The 13,236-nt window shown below is 44.0% G+C and overlaps 1 protein-coding gene across 1 annotated transcript in view; it reads left to right on the forward strand.

The window, feature by feature from the left end:
- The window catches only part of HAO1 (hydroxyacid oxidase 1), a 258,027-nt gene that overhangs the window by 160,587 nt on the left and 84,204 nt on the right, over window positions 1–13,236 (forward strand). The window contains exon 4 of the mRNA XM_069234147.1: window positions 2,549–2,724. Within this exon, the coding sequence (XP_069090248.1) occupies window positions 2,549–2,724 (176 nt within the window). The remainder of the gene's footprint in view (window positions 1–2,548; window positions 2,725–13,236) is intronic.

The raw sequence follows: 13,236 nt of genomic DNA on the forward strand, positions 1-13,236 counted from the left end.
AATGTAAACAGAGTTAGATTTTTTAGGTTAATTCATACGACCAGATACAGAAACAGTGAAAAATAATAAAAACAATGATTGATCGATTAAAATGTAAAATTCCAAATGATAAAGGTATTAGTGCACCAAAGGTAAATTTAGGGTGGCATCCACTTTAAGGGAGTAAACTCACATTTAACATTTCAAAAACATTAATTATACTCATAAATTGATTTGTTTATGTGCAATACTATAATGGTATAACATTATATACAAGAAAATCTATTGCCAGGGACGAGTTATGGACATTCCAGAACAGGAATTCTTGTTTATGTGAAGAACCACAAAAATCGACCTTTTGGCACGCCCATTTGATCTCTGAATATGATTGAATAGTTATCCTCGCTTTTAGAACAGCAATCACAAGTAATTCCCAGTAGCTGGTTGAAAGTAGGGCAGTATGAAATTTTGATTACGCCAGCGAAATTTATAAATTTCACCCATTTTGGATTAAACAAAGCACACACATTTCAGAGAATTTCATAGGTGTTAATGTTTATTACCAAAAACTACCTGCAGCATATTGGGTTGAGGAGAAAATGTATTGCATAAGACAAGTATTAGGAGTAAATGGCGCACAATGATAGCATTTTTAGGAGGATGACAGGGAAACAATGACATGATCCCTGCCAAACAGTCGTCTTATAAATTCTGGACAAAAATCAAACAATCTTTATGGCAAGCTATAGAACTTACGGAGATGCCTGCCACTGATTGCGAATGTTAAGACAACTAAAGACAAACTAGAGTCTCTTGGTTGAGGCAGGCCATGCAGGCAGGCTATGCAGGCAGGACTGCAGCAAGTATTTTAGTAAAATAATTTTAAACTTGGTGCGGTCACATATAAAAAGTGTCATTGTAATTTAAAGGTAACTTTATGAGTGTGGTCTCCATGTTTGTCTTCAAACACCTTATGTAGAAGAAATGTTATTGCTACCCCTGACACCACAGTTATCATATATATGTGACAGACTTTGAATTTTGTTAATCAAAGTACTAATAGATTTGTTGTGAAGTGGTGCACTGAAAGCTATATTAATGTGCATTCACTGTTGGTTACTAGACTAAAGGGTTGTAGTATAACCTTTAAACTTTATGTTTACCCAGTTAATTCAATAATGTGTGAATCTGTATGATGTTACTCAATACTGTGCACTAAAACGATGAAAGAATCCAAGAGAGAAAGGTTTAAAGTATTACTTGCAAAAGTTAAAGTTTGCAGTTCTGAACCATATAACTGAGTTTTTTAGTTTTAGAGCTACTGTACCATGAACACTGGCAAAGATTACTAATGTTAAATTCATAATTTTGAAATACTTATTTTGCATCATTTTATGCGCAGTTTTAATTAATTTTACTTAGCCCAAGTGAGGCATGCATGGCCGTTTCCGGACTGTGCAGAAAATGTTTAGTCATTCTTGCTAACATGAACTCTCCTGTCAGACTTCCTTCCCATGAAATGCTAGCTTGGTAATAAATTATTTATTGTGATAAACATTGTGAGCCTGAGAAACTAAGCTTGAGCATAGTACATTCAGGAATTGTGGAACCGGACTTTGCATACATAAGTTTCAACCCATACATATGAGCTAAGGCTAATGCCATCTACATGATGGTAAAGGGAATCTTCATCGAAATTGCAGTTCTGTGTCGCATGACCGATTTTCGTTGAACAATTTCTCTTTTTTGCATCATGTGGAGTGATGGATGAATGAATCATCTTGCACTGTGAATTTTCATATACTGTTCCTTAGCTGGATTTGCAGCAGTCTTCTGGCCCTTCTCGTTAGGAGCTGACCCTTGGACTCTGAGAGGTACCGTCCTCTCTAACCTTACCCTTTATTCCAAAGTTTTGCTGAGACACCTTGGTCAACCCTTAGGGATGATTTATCTTTATAATTTTGTTTTGAGAATTTTCTATATGACTTTGAGTCTGAGTTTGTAGTAAAACCCCTTAACCCCATTTCAGACTGGAGTTTTCCTTGTGTGGCCAAATGGGCCATACTTTGACCCTAAATTGATTTGTTATGAAGTTTTGATGCCTCATGTCTCCACACCCTTATGCTGGGTGAAAAGATTTATTGACCTCGTTTAAAGCATGATCCAGAGTAGGAAAATGCTTCAGCACTCCCTATGAAATATTCTTATATAATAGTCTTGTTTTTTTTATTAGAATAGAGACAGGTAATGATGTCTAAATTTCTTCAGGTCTGTTTGTCAAAGCATCTTATAGTGTAATTCACAAACGTTTAAAAAAAAGTATTTATGTAGTTACCCATATCACAATTCATGCATTTTATTTTCATGAAAGCTGCTTTTGTCAATGTTTGTTTGAAAAGTAAAAAGTGCCAAAACGATTTAAATACATTTGAAAATTTGAATTCCCTGGATTCCATATGACTATTCTGGGACTGGCATGACATTTTTCACTTTCGTACTCATTTCATAGGCTTGCTATATTGGAATATGTGAATTCTTAAAACAATATGATTTTTATTTGCACTTCTAGAATGAAAAATTTTCAGACATCAGATTTAGCATTTGCTTCTGAGAAAGGCTATGGAGAAGACAGTGGCCTTGCTGTATATGTTGCTAAAGCAATCGATCCATCAATCAAGTGGGTTGACATTGAATGGCTAAGAGGATTGACTTCACTTCCAATTGTTGCCAAAGGAATTTTGAGAGGTTTGTTTTGTAACCTTTAAGGATTTTGTACCTAAATATGTATTGTTCTAAAGATGATTTATTATTTGTAGAGATAATTTTGATAAAATCTGTAAATGTCAACCCTGCATCCATAGACATGAGACAAATTAAATATCCTACAATTAATTGTAGAAGTAATTATTAATTATAATGCCTTCTATCATGCTGCATGCACAGTTTGCCAGAATGTCAGGAATACTCCTAATTTGTTATCCATTTTTTCAATGCTGTCTACTGTACTTCTTCCTTGCCATTCACGTTAGTTATAGCTGATATTGCATGTCCCACAATGTTTAGTTCCTTAGAAGAAATCATTACAGGACCCACAGACCTTGTGAGTGAGGCACTGTATTATGCCACCCTGGCCAGAAGGTACATGGAGCAGCAGGAAAGAATGTAGTAATAAGAAATCAGGAGTGCTTTACCACACATAGGGGCATATTTACAAGAGAGTGGAGTATCCGTCCTCATGCACCCTTTTCTTGCGTAGCCCCTGCCCCACCTAACGATGACATGGTTCCACCATATTTACAATACGGCTCACTATGGCAGTCGTTAGGAAATGGTGTCAACATTTTTGATGGTATTGTGGCTCTTTGTTGAACTACCGTCAATACTTTTGACGCTAGTGCAGCAAAGCACAGGGAGGCCCATTGATTAAAATTAGTGCATCATTTTAATTCCTGCACTGAGAAGGCGTTAAAAAATATCGGAAAAATGGCACTGTGCAATGTTGTAAATTTCCCTGTGCCATTTGTTTGGGCCTCCCTGCATCAGAACCCCCATGCATACATATATTATGCCCTGCACATGCATAATGTGGTGCAAGGGTTTACAAAGTGGTGCAATGCATGCATTGCTCCACTCCACTGTGTAAATACAGACGGGGAGAAAGGCCTCCTTACTGCTGCTGTAGCATAAAAAAAGAATGACACCTGGGCTGTGCAAGGTGGCCATAGGGGCTTGTAAATATGCACAATACTTACTCAAACTGGCATAGATCATGTGCTGTGACAAAAGAATGGATGTAGGCACAGAAGATACTAGTGGAATGTGAAGTGAGGTGGATTAATTTATCCACACAAGGAATTATCCTGAGATAAGGGTGAACAAAACAACACCCTCTAGCTACATTTTGTTTACTCATCATAGACCCTACTTCTAACTGAGCATGGCAGAACTACTTTGCAGATTAAAACACAAAGATGATCACATCAGTAAAATGTCTCCATTGCCATTGTCACTTTCTCTGGTAGTAAGCCCATGAGTACAGTAAAACTGTACAATACCACTTCGCCTTGTATGTGGAGTGCTCTGACTTTCCAATAAGCTAATGGTAAAGTTAAGCTGATCTATTCATTAGCCAGCACAAAGGAAAAGCTGAGGAAGCTTTTTGCCACAAAAGGCTACATTTTCTGCTGCTAGGCATGCGTATCTTCTCATCTTTGCTGCATACTCATTTCCCTTCTCTGTATACTTGTTCCTTTCTTTGTTTGGAACTGTCACTTCCTAAAAACACTAAATTGTGCCCCTTTGATAATTTCAAATATCATTTAATAGAAGTGTAACAAATCCCTATTCAACATTCCAAATATGCTAAACACTCATTCCCATGACTCTGCACAGTAGGTGAAAACAATGTAACTAAATCCAGGAAGAATTGCAAACCTTTTTTTAAATATGCAACTTAACTTTGCTGACCCCAGCATGCCCTTTAAAAAAGAAATGATGAATTACAAACTTCCCTTTAACTTTTAGGATGTGAATATTTTCAGTAGTCCAAAATGTGTATGCTATCTAAAGTTAATCTACTCTAATCAATCAAAATGTTGCTGCTGGTGATGGAATAATTATGTAAAGTACAGCAACAGAGACAACAAGCTTAATATGAATTCTATTTTATAGAGCAATAATTTTTCAGTCTTATGTTTTTATGCATGATTATAAGTTGAACATCAGAACATTTCAACTACTGCCCAAAATAAATAGAAGAATTTGGCTAAATATGTATCGCTTTTGCTACTGTTTTGTTTATGTCCGTCCGTTAGAGGTCTTAAGGGATAGAAACTGTCAGAATCCATTCAGAGGGCCACTGGAAAAGCAGGGGCTACTGGGCCTAACTGCAGGGGTTGAATCCTTATACTCTTGTAGTCACGAGGCCTGACCTACTATGGACCCTGAGCAACCGGGCAAATTAACCCTTCAATACTTGATTCTCGGTGGGTCGAACAGTCCAAGGCTTTTCAAGTGAGAGGAGAAGGTAGACATGAGGGGGAGGTGGATACAAGCTCAGAACTAAAAATTTGTTCAGCAGTAGCAATAAATGATTGTCCAGTCAAATACCTGATTTTGTGGAAAAAGGGAGTATTTATATATGCATACAAAGCAAAATACAGCATCCACAAACAATACACATATTTCCCTGAGGTCAGGGCTCTTTTACTTTATGGGCGACTAGAAGTCTGACTCTCAGGAGTCCTACTCTAACTCTCAATTAAAGTCAAAAGTGTACCAGCCCGAAGCACTATATTGCTGGCAGGTTCCCCCTGGGCTGTCTGGCCTTCAGAAAGCTGTCTGTCACAGCAAGAGTGACTCCAAGTCTTAAAGCCCCACAAATCAGGTCAGGAGAGGGAGTAGAGGTTTACACTTGAATAATGTTAGCGGGCAGCTGGTAACCTTAAAAAATGGTGAGGCGAGCAAAGTGCTCCACCACTTCCCAAAAATTAAAATGAAATACCGACTCTCTGAGAGCCCTTGATGAAACACCCTCTCCCTCAAAAACCCAAGATAAAATACCCTCTTCCTACAAAAGCCCATAATAAAACAACCCCTCCCTCCAAAACTCCAGCTTCAAAGTACCATGTTAGATTAAAATAAAAGGCACTTACCGACCACAGGACATCCTCATCGGTGTTCTGGAAACTGCAGTCTGCTATAGAGCTCCCTTGACCAATCCAGACACTGCTTTCATGCTGTTACCCAGCATGAGAGAAGAACCTCGATTGGATGGAGCGAGCAGGCTGTCTGGACGCTCCTTGAGGCCTTGGAGGTCAGTGTCTTAAGACAGCTGGGTTGAAAGCTTCAAAGTGTGCAAGTCACTTTGGCTGGTGGGAAACAGCCGGCCAAAGTGACATGCACACTTTGGAGCATCGAGCGAGGACACGCCTCCGTGTCTTTTGTTCAGGGGCACTGTCTATAGCACGCACATCTGGGAAAAAAATAAAATGGCAATGAAATAATTTCATTACCATTTTATGTTTGTCACCCGTGGTTCGAAGTGAGTGGGGGTGGCTGTGATGCTCCCCTGCCCTCCCAAAGAAACTGCTGCTGAATGTTAGCCACAGTGATCTGTGTATCAAAAGGTCAACCCAGGGCCTGATCCCTACTCTTTATTTTCTTATCAGACCCATCTCCTTCATGAGATGTGTGCTTAGGACCTTCTCAGTGATCATTCCTGAATCAAAAAGCACTTTTTGAAGTTGAAGAACACTGAAGAGCCTGGCTGTTCCTTCCTACAGTATGTCCTACCCAGCTCACAGGAATGCAGCAATCCAAAAACTCTGTCTTGGGGGATTCCTTTGTGTCCTGGTGTTTGTCCAGCTCAGCTAGCCCTGGGTCCCCCAAAATGGAACCCAAAATCTTCCATTTATTGTACTATTCACAGGCACGCATACACTCATCACATGCATTTAACATGCACACTGCACAGCACTGCATCATCCCTGCACTGTACTATTCACAGGCACACATACACGTAGCACATGTAGAACACATAGGCACTGTCCAGTACTAAACACAAAACCAATGCAGGTCATGGGTAAGTTAAGCACATAGCACTGGAACTATAAAGAAGTGAGCCTGCAGGCCTCACTCCAGTGATGCAGGTAAAAAGGCCTTATCTCATAGAGACATCTAGTTGCAGATTCCTTATCTTAGAATTACCCCCAGCTGTCAGTCTGGATCAGGAGATTTTGCTTGAGCAGTACTCCTGTGCACTGTTAGGTGGCACTGACCAGCTCCATGTCTGTCGTCGGCATTGCCTGCACTAAAAATGACATAATTGGTCCTATAATGGCAATACCCCAGTGCACTGACTTCAGTTCCTTTTGTTCTGTGCCAGCCAGCACTGATCTGAAGAGAGCTACTCCTCAGTCAATTTTTTATTGGCTTTTTCTCAACTTTTATTGAAGCTTTTTCAAGTTGTTTGAACTCCTGGTGTGTTGAAGATGTTCACAAAGATCAGGTTCAAGCCCTGGGGTTCCTGTCATAGTCGATGTCTGTGACGGATCCGCACCTCGTGTGTCTCTGGTGCCTGGTTGTGACCATGACCCAAAGTCGTGCTCCAAGTGTCGGGCCATGCATCCTAAGGCTTTGAGGGAGCGGTCCCTGAAGCTGATGGCGGGCTGATGTTTGACTCTGCACAAGTCAAGATCTTGGTTGAAAGGAAGGTTTCGGGATCGGTTGCTGAGTCCCCTTCATTGTCTTCACACTTCAACACTTGGGGATGATCAGATAAGTCAAGGCATAAGGAGGACTTGTAGAAGTCAAAGTGGTCTTGGATTTCTCCTCATCCATTGGCGAACGAGAAGAGGGAGAATCATTGTTCTAGGCCTTCCTCTGCAGATGCAAAAACAACAAGTGATGGACGGAATGCTGAACATTGTCAAACATTCACCCCCAGTCACAGATCTGGGTTTAATCCATCGTTTTTTTGCTGCCCATGCCATTCCAGTTTGGACCCATCCATATGCAAATCAGTCTTGACCCTGTTCCCCATGGGAACAGTCCAGCCCGAACTGCTAGGCCAGGTCTTCCCTGGACTGGAAACAAGCATCCTGGGACCGGTTTCGGGGTTTCACCCCTCATCAGCCAGGCTAGCTTGAATCCAGTGGCATGGGAAGCACGGGACCCACGTCTGGGCATACCCTTCCCACTTAGGGCGACAAATGCAAAAACAACAAATGTTGCTTCCCATGCCACTGGATTCAAGCTAGCCTGGCTGATGAGGGGTGAAACCCCGAAACCGGTCCCAGGATGCTTGTTTCCGGTCCAGTGAGGACCTGGCTTGGCAGTTCGGGCTGGACTGTTCCCATGAGGAACAGGGTCAAGACTGATTTGCATATGGCTGGGTCCAAACTGGGGTGGCATGGTGAGCAAAAGAACGATGGATTAAACCCAGATCTGTGACTGGGGGTGAGTGTTTGACAATGTTCAGCATTCCGTCCATCACTTCTTGTTGTTTTTGCTTCCTCTGCAGAGCCTGTATCTGTGCCGACTCTGTGCCTTGCCGAGTTTCTAGGACCCAGAGCAACTCCTGCTTAACTAAAGAGGTTTTATGAAGCCATGCGCCTCATTTGTGGGCAATCAAACACCGCTGGCATGTCTTCGGGCCCCACGGAGTCAGAAGGGGCCCCTCCAGGTTTTGCACCATCAACTTTGGGACCAAGGGGCATCCATGCATTTAGGCCTGGATCCAGACCGGCATCATTTGTGCCACCTGTGCCCCAAGCGTTACCACCCCCATTATTTTTGCCAACTCTGATATGGAGCCAGATGGGCACTTTACAATGCCATCTCCAGCACTGGCAGGTGCCTTGCCTTCTATGTTGGATACTGAGGGGGTTATTCCAACTTTGGAGGAGGTGGTAATCCGTCCCAAATGTGACGGATTTACCACCAGCCGTATTACGAGTTCCATAGGATATAATGGACTTGTAATACGGCTGGTGGTATATCCGCCACTTTACCGTCACTTTTGGGACGGATTACCACTTACTCCAAAGTTGGAATAACCCCCTGAGTCCCTTATCTATGGGCTCGGGTATGGAGAAGATGGTGAGGGGTCCCTGGACCCTTTAAAATACCAGCTCTAAGATCCTATGAACTTGCACACAGACCTGGGTGAGGCCGGCGGACTGGACACTGCTCCAGATTTTGGTATTCTTTATCTCCCTACCATGGCTATGTAGGAGGGAGCTTCATATTCAATGGTGGTGTGAAGAGCAGCTGCGGTCCTGGACCGTAAATTGCCTTCGGTGGCAGACAGGACTAATCTCCTGACAGAGGTGCTTCAACCTGGAGCTTCATCCTCCAAACCCATGCTCCCATTCAGTAAAACCCTCACAGATGGCCTACTGGGTACCTGCTCCAAACCTAGCCCAGGGGCTCCTGTGAACAGGACAATTGCCCGCTGCCATCACCCCGCTCTGGGGGACCCAGGGTTTCTGATGCAACACCCCAACCCTGAGAGCTTTGTTGCCCAGTCCTCCACTGCCCTGGGTGAGTTCCCTTCCACACCCCTGGATAGGAAATTAAAAAGCCTGGAAACACTTGGGAAGAAGATTTTTTCTTCCACCACCCTTGCATTGTGGTCCATGAACACTGTGTGTTTTTTGGGCCTTTATTCCTACACGTTGTGGGATATGGTTGTGCAGGTGCTGCCACAGGTTATAGAGGAGGCCTGGGCTGTACTCTGTCAAGCAGTTGCTGGTGGGAGAGCCTCAGTTCATGATCTGATGTGGACTGGAAATGACTGACTCACTGGGCAGAACAGTTTCATCAACAGTAGCCCTGAGGCACCAAGCCTGGTTGAGGGCATATGCCTTTTCTGGGGATGTCCAAACCATTCTGATGGACATGTCCTTTAATGACACCCATCTCTTTGGAGACAAGGCAGAGTTGATGCTCGGACTCTTCAAACATTCTTGTGCTAGGACCAGGTTATAGGGCCACGCGGTGGCCCCTTCTCCCCCTCAGTCTGTCTTTCACCTCTTTCTTGAATCAGAAAGGAGTGTCCAACTACATGCGTTCCTGATGAGCCACCATGCAATGCATGCAGTCCAGCCTCACAGTGGCCGGGGACATGGGACTCACTGACCTCATGGTCCAGGGAGCCAGCAGTTTGGCCAGTCCGCTGCCCCCCTTCTCCTCTGCAGCTGCCTCCAAATCTTCCTAGTCTGATGTTTCCCCACCAGGGACCAGTCAGAGGCAGGATTCACCATCAACTGCTCTGCTGGCAATCCATCACACAGACAGGTCGGTTTTGCAGATAGTCCGAAGGAACTACTCCCTCCCCTTCAAGGATACTCCTCCATCCATGCCACCATACTATGATCAGATGATGGAGGATCACTTGGCACTTCTCCTAGTGGAAGTAATGACTCTCTTGGCCAAGGGAGCCATAAAGAGGGTTCATGTGTCAGAAGTCGGTCATGGTTGCTATTCCTGCTACTTTCTGGTAACCAAAAAGAACAAAGCCAAACTCCCTATCCTAGACAAATGGTCTCTCAATCTCTTCCTCAAAAAGGAGAAGTTAAAATACTCAGTGTGGCTCAGGTTCTATCTGTCCTGGACCCAGGAGGCAGGATGGTAGCATTCGACCTGCAGGAAGATTTTTTGCATATTCCTATCCTGCCAGCCCTCAGACGTTATTTGCAGTTCATGGTCCACTGTAGGAGGTTAGCTCTTTGTATAGTATACATAAATTATGTGCACCATGCAGATAGTCCATGCAACCCCTCCTTGATATCCAGAAGAGTTAAGTAGACCACCTAATGCTCTTTTCAGTGGTAGGTTGGTCGAGCAGTTAGGCTAATCTTGTAGAAGTGCTAAGCATTTGTTGTACTCACAGTATCAATAAATGTGAACACATACTCAAAAGAATAACTCAAACCAATTTACAAAAATACTTCAGATTTTTGTAAAACGTTTAAGACAAAGATTATAAAAATTGGGTTAGTACTTTTTGAGTTAAGATTTTTCAAAGTTTGGCAAAAATAGTCTTTTTGTGCATAATTATGCACTGTAGAAATCAAGTACAGAAAAGTTTAAAAATGCATATAAAATCAGACAACTCTCTCACAAATGTCACCTTCTATTTTTAAGTTGAGGCCGTCAAGATGTCATGTAGGCCAGCCCGAGAAGTTTGGGTGGTTCCTAGTTCAAGCAGGAGCAGCAGCGGAAAGTCTTGGAGCTATTGCAGAACGGAGAAGGGCACCACTTGGAAACACACTGCACAGGAGGATTTAAAGGAAAGTCCTGTGGGCCTCCTTGGTGTGTAGAGGTCACAAGGAGTTGGGGACCCCTAAAGCACAGCTGGTTTTCTGATGCAGGGACCAGGGAGGCCAGGTGCAGCGCAGAAAGGGCAGTGAAGGGCTGTGCCTAAAGGAGCCTTTGGAACCATGGCCAGGACAAGTTGAGGGTGGATTGCAGGTCAGCAGGGCCACTCGGTGGGGTGGATCTTGGGAGTCCTAAAGTCCCTTGACTGGTGTTGTTTCAGGTCCTCAGAGAGTCCGGAGTGGACTTTGCTTCTGGGTTTCCAACATTGGGGGGGTCTGGTACTCCGGGCAATGGCATGTCTCGGTCACTGGAGATCACAGTGACACCAAACTTGGCACACTGGCATGGTTTGTCCTCTGAGTCCCTCAGGTGGAATTTGGTCTGGCTGCTGTGTCCAGTTCATTGTTCAGCTGCCGGTCAGTGAACTGGACTTCACTGGATCTTGCTTGCTGAGTGTAGGGAGTGAGGCCTTCACTCTGGAGGGAGGTTATTGGCAATTATTAGAAGGCTGGTGGTCCTCTGGGTTTTTTTAAAGTCTGTTTGTTGTCCAGTCAGCCTCTCAGCAATGACTGCAGAGTCCTGGTTGCATCCAGCAGGGTTTGGTGCCTTTTTCTTCTTGGGCCAGGACTTCTATTCTCAAGCCTTTGATCTTCCTTGTCACTAGCCTTCTTGTGTCCATCAATTCTGAGATGCAGGTCTAGGGATGCCCATTAAAGACTACATTTAGGGGAGTACCTGGTAGTGGTCAATGTGCTGCTTACCTTAGGGTGGCCACACTCACTATATGACCACTTCTTGTGGGAAGAGGTCACATCCCTAACTCTGATTTTCTTGCCATCCACAATGGAGGAAAATGGAATGGAGTGGTCACCTCACCTGATACACCTGGGGTTTGGTGCAAGTTGAGGGGGACCACTCCTCCTACTCTGACTAGGTTTTCCCGCTCAAAGTGGAAGAAAAAACCATTGGACAGCCATGTGCTGCTATCAGCAGAGTCAGAGGTCAGATTTCAAGGGTGTCAAAGCCTTTGAAGCTAACCGCTCGGCCTGGGTGCCTGCCTATGCTGGGAGGCGTAACACTTCCACCCAGGAAAGGATTTGTGTTCTGGCTCCTGAGAGCAGGGGCTATCACCCCACGAGTCCAGATCTGTGTCACGTGGTGGTAGATTGGCAAAAACCAGTTCAGCAACCATGTCAGGGCTGGTAGGTTTTGCAGGGGGCACCTCTACGTTACCCTCTGGGTACAGGTTATAATAAATCCAACACTGGTATCAGTGTGGATTTATTATTCTGAGTTGTTTGATACCAAACAACCCATATTCAGAGGGTCCATCATGTAGCTGGCAAACTTGTAATGACTAGTGACCAGCACATGTACTTGCTATGGAATCAATGTATACTTACTAAGAGGCATATCTGCTCATGCAAACATATGCCCTCACATGCATTATAGTGCACCCTGCCTTAGGTCTGTAAGGCTTCCCAGAATGGTGACTTACCTTTAGTACATGCAGTGTTAGTGAACAGGACACTCTTGGTGAGTGCCATGTCGAGTTTGCAACTTTTAAATACACCTTGTCATGCACTTCCAATGGCAATCTGTATGAGGCTGGTGTGGGGGCCTCTCAGATTGGTACAATTAGTGCTACAGCTCTGGGGGCCCTCTTCACTACCCATGCCTTGGGTACCAGGGGTACCATTTACTAGAAACTTACAAGAGTAGCTGAAGTCCCAATACATAATACAGTTTTGGTGTAAGAGATCTGAGCCTGGGATCCTGTTTAGCAGGTGCCCAGTGCACTTACAATTTTGAAACCAAATCATTTTCCAGGCAAAACGGGGGGGAGGGGGTCTAACCATGTCAAAAGAGCACTTTTCTCACAGTCACAAGCATTTTCAGTTCACATTGATCCTCTTTGGCCTTACCAGTGCCCCACTGGTGTTCACCAAAGTGATGGTGGTGGCCTCAGCTCATCTGTGCAGATCAGAGGTTTCAGTCTCTCTCTGCCTTGACGACTGACTGTTGAAGGCGAGCTTGCCCCACGCTATTGTCTCTGACTTCCAGACTACAGCAGACCTCCTGCATTCACTGGGGTTCACTATAAATGTTCTGAAGACACACCTGACTCCCTTTTAGATGCTCCTTTTCATCGGAGCTGTTCTGGAAACAGTGCATTTTCTGGCTTATACTCCTGAGTGGTGAGTCTAGGATATTCACCCTATTATATCAATGTTTCTGCCTCTTATCCTGGATTTCATGAGTGAATGCTCAGCCTCAAGGCCTCCTGCATCATGCTAGTGACACATGGCAGACACGATATGCGGGCTCTGACTTGGGGCCTTAAGCTCCAGTGGGTGCAGGATCAGAGGAATCTCTCTGACACGGTCCAGATCTCGGAGGGAACTGCATTTGATCTGAAGTGTTGAAGTAATG

This window comes from Pleurodeles waltl, chromosome 5 (genome assembly GCF_031143425.1).
Source record: "Pleurodeles waltl isolate 20211129_DDA chromosome 5, aPleWal1.hap1.20221129, whole genome shotgun sequence".
NCBI classification, from domain to species: domain Eukaryota; kingdom Metazoa; phylum Chordata; class Amphibia; order Caudata; family Salamandridae; genus Pleurodeles; species Pleurodeles waltl.